Source organism: Macaca thibetana, chromosome 5, assembly GCF_024542745.1.
Source record: "Macaca thibetana thibetana isolate TM-01 chromosome 5, ASM2454274v1, whole genome shotgun sequence".
Classification (NCBI taxonomy): Eukaryota; Metazoa; Chordata; class Mammalia; order Primates; family Cercopithecidae; genus Macaca; species Macaca thibetana.
The window spans coordinates 78,911,517-78,932,542 of record NC_065582.1 but is presented as its reverse complement, the minus strand read 5'-3'; the positions used below and the strand labels follow the sequence as shown (position 1 = coordinate 78,932,542).

At 37.7% G+C, this 21,026-nt stretch overlaps 1 protein-coding gene across 1 annotated transcript in view; it reads right to left on the bottom strand.

Annotated features, from left to right (window-relative positions):
* ELOVL6 (ELOVL fatty acid elongase 6) overlaps positions 1-21,026 on the bottom strand; it is a 151,259-nt gene that overhangs the window by 40,425 nt on the left and 89,808 nt on the right. The window contains exon 3 of the mRNA XM_050791042.1: positions 11,274-11,405. Within this exon, the coding sequence (XP_050646999.1) occupies positions 11,274-11,405 (132 nt within the window). The remainder of the gene's footprint in view (positions 1-11,273; positions 11,406-21,026) is intronic.

Sequence of the window (21,026 nt, the reverse complement as noted above, 5' to 3'; positions counted from 1 at the left end):
TAAAAAGTCTGTGTGTATGCGATTTTGTGGTTTTCAGTTTTGATGCAGAGTATCCTACATTTTATAACTAGAAAGGAAAATTACTTAATCAAAAAGTGACCACTGGATGGATTTTCTAATTGTATATAAGCAATTCAAGTCATATAAGGTTATCAAGTCAACTATAGTTCCTGTGAGCATGAGAATTCACTCTTTGCCTACGCATACATAAACTTGCAGTTCTTTGTCATATTTGCATATATCACTCACTGTTATTTTCTTGGAAATAACTGAAATTCCAGGTAGTTCTTGAAGTCAAGAGAAAAGCTGAAAAATTTTCCTATTTCCGAACCCTTTGAAAATAAATGGAGACAGTTGCTAGTAAGTCTCTTCATTTCCCTTATTTTTTTTTTTAAAAAAAGCACCTACTTAGGCACTAGAGACACAGCAGGAAACCAGACAGACAAAAATCTCTGCCCTCATGGAACACAGAGTGCAGTGGAAAGAGACAGACAGTGAACCACAGAAGTAATACATAAACAGTGGGCTGGAAGACAGCAGGTGTTAAAGGGAAAAATAAGAAAAGGCAATAACAAGCATGGATGGGAATATTGTGATTTTGGATAGGGAGGCTAGAGAAGGTCTCACCAAGGCCAAATATGAGCAAAATTCTAAAGGAGGTGAGGAATAAGCCATTAGAATATCGGGGTGGGGCTGGGCATGGTGGCTCACGTCTGTAATCCCAACACTTTGGGAAGCCAAGGCAGGCAGATCACTGAGGTCAGGAGTATAAGACCAGCCTGGCCAACACGGCAAAAGCCCATCTCTACTAAAAATACAAAATTAGCCAGGCGTGGTGGCGCGCATCTGTAGTTCCAGCTACTTGGGAGACTGAGGCAGGAGAATTGCTTGAACCCAGGAGGCGGAGGCTACAGTGAGCCAAGATTGCACCACTGCACTCCAGCCTGGGCAACAGAGCTAAACTCTGTCTCAAAAAAAAAAAAAAAAAAAAAAAAATTTGGATGGGCCAGGTGCAGTGGCTCATACCTGTAATCCCAGCACTTTGGGAGACTGAGGCAGGAGAATCCTTGAGCCCAGTAGTTTCAGACCAGCCTGGACAGCACAGTGAGACTCTGTTTCTATTTTACTTAAAATATATATATAAAATATTTATATATGTATAACATATATGTAAAATATTTATATATATAATATATAATTATATATAATATATATAACATGTAATTATACATAATTATATACACATATGTATAATTTTAAAAGAATACCTGGGTGAAGAGTGTTCTGGGCAAGGGAAGAGCAAATACAAGGGCCCTGAGGCAGAGGCCTTGTGACCATGTTTGAGGAACAGCAAGCAGGCAAGAGTGGCTGAGGAGAGGGAAGAGGGGAGGTCAAAATCCAACAAGGGCCAGGCCGTGTAGGGCTTTGTAGGCCACTGCAGGCTCCTGACACTACATAACATCAGTCCCTGATTTCTGGATGCATGTATGCATGTTCACAGGTAAAGACTGATAGAATGCAATGAAGACTGGACGAGGGCACGTCTAGGGCAGTTCATGCAATAAATACAGAGTGAAAAAATGAAGTGACTGGAAACAATAATCACATGTGACTGCAGAACTGGCAGGTGTGAGATTTGTATTCATTAATTCAACAACTTTGTGTGCACTTGGTGTTCCAAGGACAACAAGACACAATTCTTGCCCCAAGAAATTCATAGTCTACTAAGAAGTACATCAGTTAAGGCAATATATAGTCTGGTTAAATGATGAACTACCAGCAAGTTCAGTGGAGCTGAGATATGGGCTGAAATGATCAGATAGGCCATTATAGAGAAGGAATGTTAAGTCTAAACAATAAGATTTACAGAAAAACAAATAGAGGAAGAATGGAGAAAGAGGAAGTGCAGCATGTTCAAAGACATGAAATTAGGCTTGGACGTGGTGGCTCACACCTGTAATCCCAGCACTTTCGGAGGCTGAGGCAGGCAGATCACCTGAGGTCAGCAGTTTGAGACCAGCCTGGCCAATGTGGCAAAACCCCATCTCTACTAAAAATACAAAAATTAGCCAGACATGGTGGCACAAGTCTGTAATCCCAGCCACTTGGGAGGCAGAGGCACAAGAATCACTTGAACCCGGGAGAAAGAGGTTGCAGTGAGCCTAGATCGCACCACTGCACTCCAGCCTGGGTGACAGAGTGAAACTGTCCAAAAAGAAAAGGAATGAAATTAGGAATGGGCAAGGTGTGTCAGTTTTGCGGGAAAAGATTCGATATACATGTTGGCTTGCATAGGGCAGTGGTCAAGGCAAGATTGTACATTTTTATGGCGAGATTGAGGTTTTAATGTATAAGCAAAAGTTTCAATTAAGGTTTAAACAGGGAAACAATATGCTACGTAGAGTATCCTTGGGTAGAGGAAACATTTGAAGGACAGCAACTAGTGGTTGTAAAACTGAAGATGTGAAGTGACAAAGATCATAATTGGAGGGTCCAGGGTGGAAACAGCGGTGTAGTCAGCTACCTAAGAGATTCCGACAAGAATTGATACACGTTGGTGACTGGGTAAAGGAGATACTTTGAATGACTTAAAGATGTTCATTAGGAAAATTGTGATAAATTTCAATGAAAAGAAATATCAAAAGGAGATCCAGTTTGGATATTTTAAATCTGAGTGATGATGTATCAAATGTTTGGAAATATTACAGGCAGAGCAAGTTTTAGTCAAGAGGTCAATCCTAAAAACAAGAATTTGTTAGCAGTAAGTTATCAAATAATCAATGGTATTCTTCCTTTTTCTTTTTTATTGAGCCAACTCAATTTCTCAGTGGGTGATAAATAGAATAACTGTTGTATTTATCATCCAAATTGGGACATTCTTGGGAGTGAAGAAGGAGCTATTAATAATCACACTGAGACAACGTGCATAAAACTAAGACTGTCCAGAGCAGACCAGGATGCACGGACCCCGGTTAAAAGTTCCATCTTAAAAACTTTTAAAAGATAGAAAGTTGCCAAGTCCTTATTTTTATTATAGCTCGTGGTTTCTCAAAAGGAGTCAAGAATTCAGTTAGGGTCACTTTATTGTGATTTGAGACTAGAAAGACCAAACTCTGGCAAAGGATCCAGTTTTAGACATCTAGAAAACAAAGCAAATGTTAATGAAGTAGTTTATGTCATATAAGTCTGCTATTACCTATTCATGATGCTCCTGGCATGGTTAATGAAGCATGGAGGTTTTATGCAAGGGGGTGGGTGGTGATCCAAGCTAGTGTGGGTTGGCATTGGAATTTCTGATGTCAGGTCCCAGTTGAAGCAGTATTTTACTTGAGCTGTCTCTGATGTCAGGGGGATAGAAAAAATTCCTGGTGAGCAGGAAGAAGAGTGTATAAAGGGTAACGGGGTTTGTGTGTATATATACTATGGGCAGATACAGAAAGGACTTTCTTTATCCTGTAGCTGTAATTTGTCAGGTAGTTATGTTACTGCATGTGTAGGTCATCAGAATAACAAAATTGATATTAATAATATAATAAATAGTTGCAATTTGTTAGTTATGTGAATGTGTGTATAGATGAACAGAACAACAAAATTGGTACTAATAACAAAACTGAACAGGACAATGGAGGGGTATCCTGCAGCTCTCAGATTGAAAGGGATTCAAATACAACTCAAAATGCTTAACATGGCTGGGTGCGGTGGCTCAACCCTGTAATCCCAGAATTTTGGGAGGCCGAGGTGGGCGGATCACGAGGTCAGGAGTTCAAGACCAGCCTGGCCAAGATGGTGAAACCCTGTCTCTACTAAATATACAAAAACTAGCCAGGTATGGTGGTGGGCGCCTATAATCCCAGCTACTTGGGAGGCTGAGGCAGAGAATTGCTTGAACCGGAGGGCAGAGGTTGCAGTGAGCAGAGATCATGCCACTGTACTCCAGCCTGGGTAACAGAGCGAGTCTCCATCTCAAATAAAATAAAATAAAAATTAAAACAAAATGCTTAACAAATCCACTATCCTACTATCTTTCAGACTAGATATCGTAATCTCCAGTTGTAAAAATGTTAGGGTGTCCTTCATCAAGGGAAGAAGCCAACTCTGGCAGTGCTAAGTAAATGGAAGGATTATTTTTCCTATGGGAATGGGCTTTTTAAACTTTACTGTTTATTAAGATTTTTGCCTTGAACATTTGTTGGGCTTTTTAATAATACAGTGTGGGTGCTTCACTTTTCTTTCAGTGCAAAGGGAAACAAAATATATTTTGTTGTCATTTTGTGACCTGACCTTTAAAACAATCAGTGTGCTGGAGATGTTATCTAGGTGTTACGTTATTCCTAGTCTCAGTTATTTTATGTCTCAATAAATTATTGTTATTATGTTTATTATTATAAAACATAACTGCTCTAGCTATTTAGTTTTAAGAAAAATCTGATTCTGCAAAGAAAACTGTTATATACTCTGTCTTCAGAAAAAAGAAAACAAAGAAAAAGGATTTCCTATACATCCATTAATTTTACTCTAAAAAAAATAGGAGAAGCTGTAATTTACAAATATGGCATTAGAAGCAAATTGGAGTCAGCAATTGCTCTGGTTCTTTCATAAAATAACACAAAAATAGGAGGCTAAGGAAGGTACCAAGTATTGGTATGTGATATTTTACATTTTCGAGTAAGCTAAAGATAAAAACAAAACAAGTTTTGATAAAACAATAATTAAACGCACAATATCTGACCTACATCGTATCTGTCTACAGGTTAGAAACATTAACCATGGTAGATTCTTCAAGAGTTGAACACAGGGACAGAAAAGAAAGGTCCTCAAATCATCCTTCCAGCAAAACATACACACTTAACTGAGGGATACTGTCAGAAGAAAGAAAACAAAAGCTATTCTTCATTCTAACTATATACCGATCATTATTGGGTGGGATAGGTAGAGAATGAGGACCAATAAATTACAACATTGTGTTTTAACATAAACTTGCTTTATTTCTGCACCAGCAGTACTACCTGAATCTTATAATATGGCTACAATTGTTGCTGTTTCACTTAACAAACCAAATGTCATTAATTGCATTCAACTTTGCTTTTGTATAGCCCTTCTTTTTATCAAATAGCTATTTTTCCCTGGTTTGACCTTTTTGTAATAACATGTTATAACATGTTACTACATGTAATGAAATGTTACAAAAGGAATTGAAGCCCCCTTTGGACTCTCTCTAGCCCTATTCTCTCCCTCCCTTCCCCCAAACAGAGATACTTAGTATCCTGAGGTTTTCATGCATATTTGAATGCTTTTATGACATATATATTCATAAATGTAGTATTAACGAGGTTTTAAAATTTTCATAAGTGGTATTACACTTCCAGGATTATTTCCCAGCTTGCTTTTTTATTACTCCGCATTATGCTTTCCAAAGGCATCTTTGGCTTGTTACTTTTGTACTTTTGGTGTTACATTTAAAAATCTGACATTTATAACACATTTTTCATAAAATAGGAGCTTTTGTCCTATGACACTTAAAGCTTATGGATCCATTTACTTTATATAAATAATATCACTGCAATCATTGTCATTATTGTTTTTGTGGATTAAAATGGGCTACTTTTGGCAACCATAGGAATAAAAACTAAGACACTTATGAGGGGCTTATGCACAAACTGATTTCATTGTTCTAAAACTTGTCATTTTAATTGTACCATCATTTTATAGGTCAATCATGTCCTCACTCCTTCCATATGGGTTACAAACTGTCAGGTATTTTTCACTGGAACAGCTTCAGTTAGTTTTATTATATACTTGTTGGCTTTAGAAATAAGGTAATTGCCAATAATTCTTCAGATATTAGACACTGAATTTGTCTATAAAATCTGGGGAAAACAGAACTTGAATGATTTGGTTAAATACCATTTATCTACTGCTTGCACTGTTAAACAGACTTTTCTGCAAGTTTCCTATGCTATATTTAAGCAGTTTGTTCATAAAAATCCCACAAAAGAAAAACATAGAATAATTTTCTACTAATCTTGAATATATTTCATACTTAAGCCAGAGATAAAATTTAATAACAAAATGAAAATGTAGCCAGGAAATTACAATGAGGTTCAACAGGAAAAATTGCTGGTTAATAGGCGAGATGTCAAACTATAAAATGTAGAACATCTGGATTTGTGCAAATCATGCATAAAACAATTGAGGCCGGAGTAATCACCAGGAAACAGGAGTAAGCAAAGGCGAAGCAACTGTGATATTGGCACCTATAATGGGGAGATGGAGTGGGCGATAGGCCCTTGGCCATCACCTCATTGCAGACCATCTCATAGAAGAACTATCTCTGTCTCCTGAGCAAGGAATGTCTATACTTTTGTCATTAGACAATATTTGAAAATGCATGAATTATAGTGTAAGAGCCACTCAAAACTTTCTACAAAAATATATCCTTTATAAAAATGAAATTTTCATTTATGACCAAAATAAGAAATTTCTTAACACTCATTAAAACAACTGTTTGTGAAAAGCAGTTTTTTTGTTTCTTTTTGAGACAGAGTCTTGCTCTGTTGCATAAGCTGGAGTGCAGTGGCACAATCTTGGCGCACTGCAACCTCCACCTCCAGGGTTCAAATGATTCTCCTGCCTCAGCCTCCTGAGTAGCTGGGATTACAGGCGCGTGCCACCATGCCTGGCTAATTTTTGTATTTTTAGTAGAGACAGGGTTTCACCATGTTGGCCAGGCTAGTCTCAGACTCCTGACCTCAGGTGATCTGCCCGCCTTGGCTTCCCAAAGTGCTAGGATTACAGGTGTGAACCACCATGCCTGACCAGAAGAGCATATTTTTGATGAATGTTTTATATCAACTTTATGAAATATTTGGATTCCAAAAAAACAACTACTTGAAATTCTACAGAATTGTGTACGGGATTAGATATGAATGTGTGTATATATATTTTAGGAAATGTGTTAAATGCAGAAAAACAATAATAAATGGCCAATATGCAAAATTAAGAGTTGTCCACATTATTATACTTGTTTCATTTGTTCTGAATAACACATCACAAAAAAATAAATCTTTTTAACTTCTAAATTGCCAGTCCACTACAATCAACCTCTACAAATGCTGAAATTTTTTATTTATCCATTTATTCATTCATTTATTTTTTGAGACAGGGTCGCGCTGCTACCCAGGTTTGAGTGCAGTGGTGCTATAATGGCTCAATGCAGCCTCAGCCTCCCCAGGCTCAGGTGACCCTCCCACCTCAGCCTCCCAGGTAGCTGGGACTACAAGTGCATGACACCATGCTTGGCTAATTTTTGTACTTTTTGTAGAGATGGGGTTTTGCCATGTTGCCCAGGCTGGTCTTATTTTCTAATAAATCATAGGAATTTAATAAATAAGATGTCTTATCTGCTTCGCCCCCCCCCAAAAAAGTAAAAAATTGAGTTTATTTTCTTCTAGTACCTCTATATTTTTATATTAAAAATATCATTCTGTAGTCAGACTTTTTACTTCCATGCACTGTTGACTAGCATTCTTTAAGCATAGAGAAATCTCAATATGTTCTTCCAAACACAGAAGCATAGAATTCCATTATCAGTGTTTCCCAAATTCTGGCTTAAAAATATTAAGATCCATTGTTTAAAACCTTAGACTGCAGATACTTGGATTTTTCTATATAGTTCTGGATTTTTAAATTTTATACAAAACGTGGCTCTGAAGAAAATAAAGTAACAGAATCCATTAAATGAAAGAGAACACAATAAGTTGTCAGTCTAAAAAGGATAAAGTATCATTACTGACTTCTGCATGTGCATTGCAGGATAAAGTAAATGTAGAGTTACTGGTCAACATCGGGAACTTGGATTTTTGGCCTGAGAGGAAGGAGAAATAAAAGTTAAGTCATGAGAATGGTAAAGATTGTTTGGGACCAGCTTGGGCAACATAGTGAAACTCCATCTCTACCAAAAAAATATAGAAACTAGCCGGCTGTGGTGGTACATGCCTGTAGTCCCAGCTACATGGGAGGCTAAGGTAGGAGGATCACCTGAGGCTGGAGAGGTTGAGGCTGTAGGGAGCCGTGATTGTGCCACTGCATTTCAGCCTGGGTGACGGAGTGAGATCTTGTCTCCAAAAAAAAAAAAAAAAAAGATAATAGATTATATATGTCTATTCTACCTCAATAAGTAAATTTCCACTTCTGGCTTCTTTAAAGACTTAAATATAAGAACTTACTCAGCACCAACAACCGCCTTTAGTACCCAGATAGTGGTTTCTAAATATTATCTCCTCTCTACCATAGGAATTAGGGCTCTGATATGGTTTGGCTGGGTCCCCACCAAAATCTCAACTTGAATTGTATCTCCCAGAATTCCCACCTATTGTGGGAGGGACCCAGCCGGGGTCAGGGGGTCGGGGGATGGTGGTAATTGAATCATAGGGGCTGGTGTTTCCTATGCTATTCTCATGATAGTAAGTCTCTCGAGATCTCACGGGTTTATCAGGGGTTTCCGCTTTTGCTTCTTCCTCGTTTTCTCTTTCCTCTACCATGTAAGAAGTGCCTTATGCCTCCCGCCATGATTGTGAGGTCTCCCCAGTCATGTGGAACTGTAAGTCCAATTAAACCTCTCTTTCTTCCCAGTTTCGGGTATGTCTTTTATCAGCAGCATGAAAGGCTTTTTGGAGAAATGGCTGATTCCAGTTCTGGACAAGAAATATACAACATGCCTGGCCTGAAATACCTTGTAATTAAAGAAAAAAATCAAACTATCACCATCAAATGGAATAGCAGTGGACTTAAAACACATCAAAATCATGTCTCAAAATCACTGGCATATAAAAAAGTACACATCCATAAGTTTATAATGATTCTTAAGAAAACAAATCTTATTGTTTACATGCTAGCTAACTTAAAAAAAAAACCTGATGAATATAGACAAAGAATCGAGCATTTATCCTAATCTTTGCTATAATAACTGTATATACTTCAAGATAACCAAATAGTTGATAAAGGCAAGTTGTTTCTTATAGAAAACCTCTTCAAATATTAAACCTGAATGTAATAAACCTTCTAGATCTAACTACAACTTAAAAGAAATAGAAGGTACAGAAAAATGGAATCAAGCAAAATCCAGGCCAGAGGAAACTCTATGGGGTAAACTATCTGGTTTCTTCAAAGGATGAATCATAAGGAAAAAGAGAGGAAATCTGTAAGTCAAAAGATATCAGTTAATGGAAATGTAAAGATCTCATTTTGATCCAGGTTCTTAAAAATAAACTGTAAAACAGGAATCATTTATGAGACAACTAAAGACATTTGAAATTTAATGAGAAATTATTTATTTAGGTAAGATCATAATACTGTGTTTATTTTTAAAGAGTACTTAACATGGCCGGGCGCGGTGGCTCAAGCCTGTAATCCCAGCACTTTGGGAGGCCGAGGCGGGCGGATCACGAGGTCAGGAGATCGAGACCATCCTGGCTAACACGGTGAAACCCCGTCTCTACTAAAAATACAAAAAACTAGCCGGGCGCGGTGGCGGGCGCCTGTAGTCCCAGCTACTCGGGAGGCTGAGGCAGGAGAATGGCGTAAACCCGGGAGGCGGAGCTTGCAGTGAGCTGAGATCCGGCCACTGCACTCCAGCCTGGGTGACAGAGCGAGACTCCGTCTCAAAAAAAAAAAAAAAAAAAAAAAAAAGAGTACTTAACCTTTAGCCATGGTATGATTTCAATAAGAATTATTTCAGCCTCTACTATTAATAGTTACAAATAATTTGGGGATGAGAAACAAGGTGAGCAAGATTAAATGAAGTAAAATCAGCCAAGTGTTGACAATTGTTTAATCAAGGTAAGGGGTGCAGGGGAGTCATTGTACTTTTTTACTCTGCTTACAAGTGTTAAAATTTAAAATAACAAAAGATAAAGGTTCAGGGAATATTGAAAAATCAGTAAAATGGTGAAAGGCTTCATTAGGATAGAGATAAATTCCCCACAAATATCAAAATACTTTAGGTGAGGCATATCTGTCAAACTTAAATGTAAATAAAAATGAAAAGACTTCTTTATATTACAGAGAATCATGACCTGATACAGATTGAACTGGAAGGAGATTTTAGTGACAGATCCAAATCATGAGTACTTCAAACTTAGGGCCTTACAAATTGCACTGAAATAAAAAGTATATTCAGCAGTGGTGAGCAAGTGGGTGTTTTAGATGGAGGGATCCAACATTATGGAAAGGCACAGATCATAAGAGTTTAATGGAAATACTCTTCCTGCTCAGTCATTTTTAATAAGCTTTAAGTGACTAATGAAGCTTTAATGATAACATCCAGTTCTGCTTAGAAGTAGAACAGTTAATATACAATATGAAAAAATACAAATGAGTATTTATAAATATGAAAATGAATAGTTTTGTGTTTCATAGTATATGTACATTTACTCTCCTCCTGTTCCTCCCCAAGCCTAGTTATAAACTTGCTCGTTTTGACAAGCAAAACGCCAACAGAACAGGTGCCTTTGTTAGCACTCTAGGTAAATCCTGGCACTTGCTTGGACACCAGCTGGGTGCTAATTAGTCTTGTGATTGCCTAGATCACAAAATAATACAAGACTGGAAATGCTCCTGAAAGCTTCTGGAGGAATGAGTCTGCACACCGGCTGACAGATGCCCTGGAGAGAACAGGCCTTGTCCTGACAGCCTCTGTGTTGAGTTCTTTCACATTTATGAAGCTAGAGCTGGCTACATAAGCACATGCCTGCAAGTCTGTTCAGGGAATGTGGGTGGAGGGTGCTTTTGAAGATGCAGAGCAAAAGCATTCTCTGGTCTATCAATACTGACACAGATGTCCAGTGTCTGGTCTATGTCTAAGCGTCATCTTTTGATTAAGTGTTAGCAATAGCACACCCAGGGTATTTGAACCCTATTCTCCAATAGACTTCAACAGGTTACTTGTGTGCCTTCCCATTTAACCTTTCATCTATATTTAGCCAATAACACTAATGAATTACTGTACTGCTTCTCATCCTAACAGATGAATCAGATTACTGCATGGCCAATTTGGACAGGACAAGAGATGGCCTGACAATTCTCGAAATATACAAGGTTGGGTACATCATGGCAAATGGTTGCAGTGAAGGCTTTCTTTCTGAACACTTTATTTTATGTCCTCATCATATTCAATAATCAAAAATATCAGATTTAAAATCAAATGCTCAATCATTGCATTCTTTCAGCAAGTGATAAAATGGATACATTTTATTAGAAAAGTGAAAAAAACCTACCTGAAGACTGCAAGGGTCAGAGACCAGAGCACTAATGGCTTCCTCAGTTCAAACTTTGCTCGTTTGTTCATTAGGTGCCGACCACCGAATACAAAGGCAGCATACAGAGCAGAAAACAGGAAAGATTTCTTCCTGCAAACAAGCAAACAAAATCTTTAAGATATTTTTAGTCATTAGGAAACATCAAATTTTGTACCAGTTCTCCTCTTTTTAAGCATTGAAAAAATACTCTTGAGAACATTCCTGCTTCACTGAAGAGGGAGTCTAGTCCACATGGCAAACTGGTGTTCTATTGAAATCTCCCTTGACAAATCAGGTCTTCCAGCAGTTTAACCAACATATTAAGTATCACGCCAGAATAGACATACTTCCTTTGTAGGCTCTATGACTGAAATTTCAATAACATAGCATCGAAGTACAAAAAGTAGCCTTTTTTTTTTTTTTTTTTTTTAAATTTATTTATTATTATTATACTTTAAGTTGTAGGGTACAGGTGCATAACGTGCAGGTTTGTTACATATGTATACTTGTGCCTTGTTGGTGTGCTGCACCCATCAACTCGTCATTTACATCAGGTATAACTCCCAATGCAATCCCTCCCCCCTCCCTCCTCCCCATGATAGGCCCCGGTGTGTGATGTTCCCCTTCCTGAGTCCGAGTGATCTCATTGTTCAGTTCCCACCTATGAGTGAGAACATGCGGTGTTTGGTTTTCTGTTCTTGTGATAGTTTGCTAAGAATGATGGTTTCCAGCTGCATCCATGTCCCTACAAAGGACACAAACTCATCCTTTTTGATGGCTGCATAGTATTCCATGGTGTATATGTGCCACATTTTCTTAATCCATTCTGTCACTGATGGACATTTGGGTTGATTCCAAGTCTTTGCTATTGTGAATAGTGCCGCAATAAACATACGTGTGCATGTGTCTTTATAGCAGCATAATTTATAATCCTTTGGGTATATACCCAGTAATGGGATGGCTGGGTCATATGGTACATCTAGTTCTAGATCCTTGAGGAATCACCATACTGTTTTCCATAATGGTTGAACTAGTTTACAATCCCACCAACAGTGTAAAAGTGTTCCTATTTCTCCACATCCTCTCCAGCACCTGTTGTTTCCTGACTTTTTAATGATCGCCATTCTAACTGGTGTGAGATGGTATCTCATTGTGGTTTTGATTTGCATTTCTCTGATGGCCAGTGATGATGAGCATTTTTTCATGTGTCTGTTGGCTGTATGAATGTCTTCTTTTGAGAAATGTCTGTTCATATCCTTTGCCCACTTTTTGATGGGGTTGTTTGTTTAAGATGGATTAGAGACTTAAATGTTAGACCTAATACCATAAAAATCCTAGAGGAAAACCTAGGTAGTACCATTCAGGACATAGGCATGGGCAAAGACTTCATGTCTAAAACACCAAAAGCAACGGCAGCAAAAGCCAAAATTGACAAATGGGATCTCATTAAACTAAAGAGCTTCTGCACAGCAAAAGAAACTACCATCAGAGTGAACAGGCAACCTACAGAATGGGAGAAAATTTTTGCAATCTACTCATCTGACAAAGGGCTAATATCCAGAACCTACAAAGAACTCAAACAAATTTACAAGAAAAAAACAAAAAGTAGCCTTTTCACTGAGAGAAATAATTTTATTCTTTAGAGTTTGTTGAGCCAATTTAGATACATACATGAATTTTTAAAAAGTATTTTTATTGGAACTATTTGGTGACATGGTTGTGTCTTGGAACAAGATAGACATTTAAAATTTTATCTTGGGTGGGCGTGGTGGCTCATGCCTATTATCCCAGCACTTTGGGAGGTCGAGGTGGGTGGATCACTTCAGGCCAGGAGTTTGAGACCAGACTGGCCAACATGGTAAAACTCCCTCTCTATTAAAAATAAAAAATGTAGCCAGGCATGGTGGTGGGCACCTGTTATCTTAGCTACTTGGGAGACTGAGGCAGGAGAATCGCTTGAACCCAGAAGGCAGAGGTTGCAATGAGCCACGATTTTTGAGACTCCCTCTCAAAAAGGCAAAAGAATGAAAGAATGGTTACTCCATAGGCAGATTAGCCCTGAGGACTGCTGGCTGGCTATTTTTATGGGTTTTTAAATTACATGCTAAACAAGGGGTGGATTATTCATGAGTGTGCTGGGGAAAGGGGCGGAGATTTCCCCAGGAAGAGAACTGAGGGTTCCTTCCATTTTTAGACTGTATACTCTACCATGGCATTTGTAAATTGTCATGGTGTTGATGGGAGTGTCTTTTAGCATGCTAATGCATTATAATTAGCATATAATAAGCAGTGAGGATGATCAGAGGTCACTTTTGTTACCATCTTGGTTTGGGTGAGTTTTGGCCAGCTGCTTAACCATATCCTGTTTTATCAGCAGGGTCTTTGTGATCTTGTGCCAACCTTCTATATTATCCTGTGACTAAGAATTCCTAACCTCCTGGGAATGCAGCCCAGTAGGTCTCAGACTCATTTTACTTAGCCCCTATTCAAGATAAAGTCACTCTAGTTCAAATGCCTCTGACAACAATACTGATAATGCCAAAAAATAAATTCAAAAGCAAAAATCAACAAACTTCTATAATAGAACTATGATTTGACAGAAAGCAATAGAAACCTTATAAATAATTTAAACAGTTGAGCATGTTTCCTAAGAAAGCAATGTTTCTCTTAAAATGGGTCTTCCCCATTCAATTAGATCAATAAGGAAAGGGTTGAGAAGTAAGTTACAAAACATAATATCAAAAGCAAAATGTGTTCACCTAAAGAGTATTATTTGTAAAATGCTTCATGTTTTCTCCCTTCATGCTGACATGTAATGCTGACTCATAAGGGACTTTGCTATTTACACAAAGCAGCATTCCTATGTAAATGAATGCAAGTGACCTACTTAGTGAATACCAAATAATGCAATGATTCCAGAAATCAACGCAGAAGTAAAAATTAAATAAATCACTTTCACTGAGGTTTACAGACTCTTCTCTTGGTCACACAAGACCTGGAACACAGTAGGTGCTTAATAAATATCTGTTGAATTAACATGGTCTTGTCCTATCAAATTTTCTGATGGGGAAAATAATTAGGCATGTGTGTACAGTAAACAGGCAGTAAACACAAAGTTGTACTTTCCCTGTAATAATAACTAAAGAGTCCGATATTCAGAAAAATATTATGTTACATTTTCTTCCCCCAGAAAGACATTGATTATTTCTATACTTCAATGAAAAGTGGAAAAGTGAGACAATTTTGTGGAAACTTTAACTATTGGACATTTCAGGAGGAAAGTACTTTTGGCCATAAATTATATATATATTGCTTTATTTCTCCTGTGGAAATTGCAAGGGCATGGAATTAAATTACTTAAGAGTCACAATCACCATTTCTGTTTATGCACATATAAGCAAAGACTAAAGAAAAATAAAGTTCTACCAAGTAGGCGATAGTAATATGAAAAAGTATATACTTTTTTCTAATTTATAAAGGTAATAAATGACAATAATCACATATAATGATTTATAGAGTGTCTACCTATGGGTAGACATGATGCCAAAAAGCTTTACCATTTAATACTCATGGTGCAGGTAAAGTATTATCTTTATTTCATAGATAAACAGGCTTAGAGGTAAAGTAGGCCTAGATTTTCCTGTTCTTGTGGTAAACTTTCAGAAGAAAAAGGGGTACTTGATGTGTTATCTTATGAGCTGTAAAAATTCCTTAAGCTCTCCTGTTGAATTACATAATCATTGCATAATGTGTAGAACATTGTGTAACTGTGAAAAGATGAAGAAGAATTTCCTATCTTCATGTTTCTACTGTCATATTTTCTGAGCCTGGGAAACTTTCATCCAAACCCTCTTTGCTTCTTTGAGAACAGAAATTAGTTATACATATACCACTGAAGACATTTCCCTAACATTATTATTTATCTTACCCATTCAACATACTTGAGATTCTGATTTTTGCTGTATTAACTGTATTACTTGCAATCATAAACAAACCAAGTTAAATGAATGTCTTCATACAATCCTATCATTCTAGCCATAAAGGGAAAAGTAATGCCTCAAGAACCAAGAAAAGAATAAAAAATCTTCCCTATGTATTTTTTCTCTAATTTCCTCACTTCTAAAATGAGAAGTAGTCCTAATGCACTGCTCACATCCCAGCAAGGGCCATTCACTTTTCCACATAATTTTTAGAGCTCTCTACAAAGCAATTCAACAGCTAAGGCAATGAAGTCAGTCAGTACAGAATCATAGAACTTGATAATTGCAAGGAACCTTAGAGGTGGAGCCCAATTTCCTCCTTCAACAGAAGAGAGAATAGGGAACCTGATGACAGTAGTCACTCACAGTCACACAGCTGCACACTCTACACTGCTCAAGACTATCCAACATTGTCATGGCTGTGGTCAAGCAGGTAGGTAAACACAAAATAAGTGTATAAGCTATATCTGGGTTACAGGTAGTTAACGGGAATCGGTTTAAGTGCTGTGATCAAAGTAAGTTGTTCATTGCGTGCACAGAAATCTTTTACAGTGGTGAAATTCAAATCCTTTGGGTTAGTTTAGAATTAAACCTAAGCATCTGCTACAAGTGGGAGTTGCCTAAGGAAGCATTAACACTTACCTCTTTAACTGAGTTATTTATGGTTGAATGTATCCATACTGCTTAGAAGAAGGTAAGATTTTCTTTAATGAACAGAGCAATTTTAATGAATTAAAATTGCCTTTCCTTTCTGGCATCTCTCCAGTAAAGTTCAACTGTATTCAAGATGAATAATGGTTTGCCACTAGCCCACGTAGTTTTTAATGTGGATAGATTGCTTTCCTAATGGTTCAGTGGTAATACTTTGTATACTGGCAGGCCTCCATACTTGGGTATAATGGTAACACTATACTGTTTTATTATCAGATAATTAGTCATTTTGAGATAGCATGGACTCTTCTCGTTTAATAAATTTTAAATGTGCATCATATAGCACAACCCATAATTATAGGTACTTAATAAGTACTTTTCAGCATGGTGATTTGGGAGTTATGATTACCAGGTGACCAACCAAATAAAGACAACCCAAAGGAAATACTGATGTGCTTTAATTCTGTCAAGCTTATATTTATCCTTTTTACCCTTCTATTTCTGTCATCAAGATGAACAATGGAAATTATTCCATAATTAATAAAAATGAATAGTGGATTTATCCTTAGAAATCTGAATTTCTCTATCATACTGTCTTGTTCCAAAACATTCCTAGGACATGCTTTTTTGATTCTTACCAGAGTAGCTGAGCAAGTTCTCACTTATGATTTGTATTTATTGCTCTACCCATTAACATTTCTGAAACAGCATGCATAAATTGAAATATATGCTTTTTTAAACTCATGGGATGTCACTGAAACCAGTGCTTAGCTTGAGTCTCCTTAGCATTCACATCAAAATTTCTGTACCCCAAGAGTCAAACTAGTTTATTTGCTAATGAAGAAATGTTTATGTGGGCAGTATTTCAACATAGGATTAATTGCTAATGAACAGCTTGGGAAGCTGACCTGAGCTCCCTCCTGGCTCTTTCATGTCGTATCTACAAGCTCTTCATTATGACTATTGTACACATGTGAGGTACAAGGGGTTGGGAAAGTAAAAAGCAGTGAAGGAAAAAAGAAAAGGGCACTGCCCAGTTCAGCTGATACCTATCTACCTAGTGCAGAAAAAGTTTTCATGTTCTAAGGTGAAGAGTCTGACGCTGAGACAGAATGCCAACTGGTGCACCCCCCTCCTAAGAGTCCTCTTGTAGTTGAGTTGCTGACTCAAGTCAGGAAACAACGTATGGTTCTGAAAGTGATTTTAAGGATACAAATAAAGTAGGGACCCAGAGACTAGAGGAAATAACACTACTTTTTGCCAATATGACATTTAATGTATGTCTATGGTGGTTATAATTTGATAAGAATATTAAAATAAGATTATCTTGAGAGGGATCCTGAGTTTTCTTAAAGTCCTTCCCAGGGCTGAATTCTGTCACATTCTTAAGGATTCTGCAAGACTTCATATAGGCATTTCTTTACATTAAAAAAATGGAAAATTTTCAGCAGTTTTTTCTTTTTTTTTTTCTTTTGAGGCAAGGTCTCATTCTGTCGTCTAGGCTGGAGTGTAGTGGTGTGATCATGGCTCACTGCAGCCTCAGCCTCCTGGGCTCAAGCAGTCTTCCCACTTCAGCCTTCTGGGTAGCTGGCACTACAGGTGTGCCTAATTCTTTTAATTTTTTTGCAGAGATGGGGTCCCAGTATGTTGGCCAGACTGGTCCCCAACTCCTGGACTGAAGCAATCCTCCTGCCTCAGTCTCCCAAAGAGCTGGGATTACAGATGTAAGCCACCACTCCTGGCCAGGAGGTTTTATTCATAAGTAAATTAACTATATGCCCAGAAATTCTGACAAACAATAATTTTGTGAATAATCATGAAAATATGCCCATAATTGATATAAAGAAAAAGTGGCTTTATAATTGCAAGACAAAGCCATAACTAAGGTAAAGGGTTCCTTATTCTTATTCCACTCTGTTGTGTATGACCACGGAAACCAAATAAGGTATGATGTCTAAGCTGCTTTGAGTTGTAAGCACTTCTTTCCCTTTTTGCCTCACCTTCCAGATACTAATTCAGAGATCACAGGTTCTCCTTATCGATTTTTTTTAAAGGTGTGAAAACTAGTTTTTAGTTTTTCTATCCTTGAAGTAGGCCATAATCAAAGTAGAGTTACATTTAGTACACCAGATTCAATAACATGGCTACACATCCCTTTACAGGAAAGTACACCCCTCTTAGAAGCAGAGTGGACATGGAAATTCCTTGTATACATCTGTAAACTTATCTTTTTCCTCCCTGTCACCTTTTTAAAAATCTTGGTACATTCTGTTTTTGTATTACAACTGGAAATAAGATTTTGGGGGAGAAAATACTTTCAAAATGTTAAAACAAAAACCTGCACATCTAAAAAGAATCTTTAATACTTAAATTGGCAGGATATCAATTCCCTTTGTTTCCTTAGAATTCCTTTTTTTTTTAGTAGCTGATGAAAATGTTGATATCCACCCATCCATTCAAAATTCAATAAACCTTTTAGGTTTTTTTTCCTTCTGTTAAGTTTAAGCCATGGCCAAGAAAATTTAATAAACTTATTGTATTTCTTTGCAGTATGGTTAGTATGACATTGAATGAAAAAAGGATCCTTATATGAGAGTAAATTCTGCCTCTGCTAATCTAGTTAGAAAAATTTACATGATAACACATGGTTACATGGGGGGTCAGTAGCAAATGTGTGTTACAGATTATGTTTGATAAAGAGCTAAGGAAGGAGATTATTGTCATGAGAAAATGCTGTGGAAGATTTAAGAGTGGACCCTGAAGGCTTTGGATGGATGGGCAAAGGGCAAGTAGCAATAGGCAGTGGAGTTAGGTGTGAGCTAAACCGGGAGTCTGTCATACTAGATGCTGTGGGTTGGGTATGGCAGAAAGCTTGTTGGGAGATGCAGGCTAAAGTTGGGCTGTGTGACGCTCTGAAAACTGCAGCAGAGTTCAGGCTATATCTGCACCTCAAGTTTGCAGTAAGTTGTGAGGCATGTGCCCAGTAGTTTGTTACTAATAATTAAAGTACAGGACTGAAATGCATGGCTTAATTTTTCTTTTTCTTCTTAAATAAACAATAAACTAAATGACACATATTCCATCATGTCCCATGGGTGAGAGATGGGGAAGTAATAACTTGTGCCCCCAGAAAAGTGGATAGAGAACTGCTGGATGAAGTCATGAAGGGCACTGAAAGTCTTTGAGCTGGGAAGGAAGACAGAATTTAAAAAGATGTTCACAGAGAAACTTGGTATGCATTATTTGTACCCCAGAGGGCAGATGTGGCAAAAGTTGAATTCCGGATCTCTCGATCAATGCACTGAAGTGTGTGTGTGAACTGCAACTCTTCACAGGAATCATCAGATGGGATCACCTTTAGGAATGAATATGCTCCTGTTCATAGTAAAAGATAGCAAACTGCTAGGCTAATCACAGCATTATTTCAGTAGGGTTGATGTTTGCGGCTCAGCAAATTGTCAGTTTCAATCCTAAAGCATTGCATCTTAGGTAAAAGAATATTTTTTGTTTCAGTAGATAAGGCTCTATAAAACTGATCAGAAAAAATCAGTATTGAAGTTAGAACCAAAGACTGTAGACTGTCCCTGCTACTCTAGTTAGCAAAATCAAACAAAGAATTAAAATTCGGGCCGAGTATGGTGGCTCATGCCTGTAATCCCAACACTTCGTGAGACTGAGGAGGGTGGATCACTTGAGGTCAGGAGTTCAAGACCAGCCTGGACAACATGGTGAAACCCCCTCTCTACTAAAAATACAAAAAATTAGCTGGGTATAGTGGTACATGCTTGTAATCCCAGCTATTCAGGAGCCTAAGGCAGAAGAAGCTCTTGACCCTGGGAGGCAGAGGTTGCAGTGGGCCGAGATCACACCATTGCACTCCAGCCTGGGCAACAAAGCAAGACTCCATCTCAAAAACAAAAACAAAATAATTAAAATCCATTCAATTTTTTATCTCCTTAGAGTAAAGCTTGCCATCACCCCCAAATCAAAACCTGGCAGAAAACACATCAGTGACTGGGCATGGTGGCTCACGCCTATAATCCCAACACTTTGGGAGGGCAAGGCGAGAGTATTACTTGTCCCAGGAGTTCAAGACCAGCCTAGGTAACACACTGAGACCCCATCTCTACAAAAAAATTAAAAATTAGTCTGGGTGGTGGTGCATGCCTGTAGTCCCAGCTACTTGGGAGACTGGGCTGGGAGGACTGTTTGTGCCTGGGAGGTTGCAGCTGCAGTGAGCATGATTGCCCCACTGCACTCCAGCCTGGGCAACAGAGTGAGACCCTGTCTCAAAAAAAAAAAAAAAAAAAAAAAAGCCAAAAACAAAAAAAGTCAGTGGTCTTATTTAGACAAATCTCCCATCCCCAGTTGAAAGCAAACTAAAAATGATCTCTATGATGAAAAAATAATTTCTAGTTTGTTTTGTTTGAGAGTATTGTTACAGGTGAGAATTTCCAGTAACAATCTAGTCATAGTAAAACATAAAACTCTCGTGGCCATTTAAAACAATAATTTCTGAATAAGAGAGGCAGCATGTAGAAATAGAATTCAGAAGGTGGTTTTAGCAGCAATTCAATTTCATTGCACCAATTTTCTTGATCAAATACTCTTCATTTTAAGAAAAAGGTATCATATGAATTTCCAATGAGGCAATGTTCACTTGTTAAATTATTTCAAAATATAACAATGATGAGCCAGGCCTAATGGCATCCGCCTGTAGTCCCAGCTACTCAGGAGACTGAGGTGGGAGAGGCCCTTGAGCTTGAGAGATCGAAGCCAGCCTGAGCAACATAACAAGACCCCATCTCTTGAAAATGAAAAAACGTGTAACAATAATGGTAATATAAAAAGTGTACTATAATTCTGAAATGCCTCCTATTAAATAAGAGTAGTTGAGTGACTCTCCTGTCACCAAACTAAACTTTATCTCTTATAGCCTTAAAAATCTATAATATAAATGAAGCATCAGTCATTTATTTTCCTAAATATAAAATTTTCTTGGGCCTGAAGTTACACAAGTACAGTTATGGGCTATGTCAGTCAAAGCTGTAGGCATTTTTTTTTTAAAAATCTTCTTTTCCAGTCCAGTGGCCTAATGACC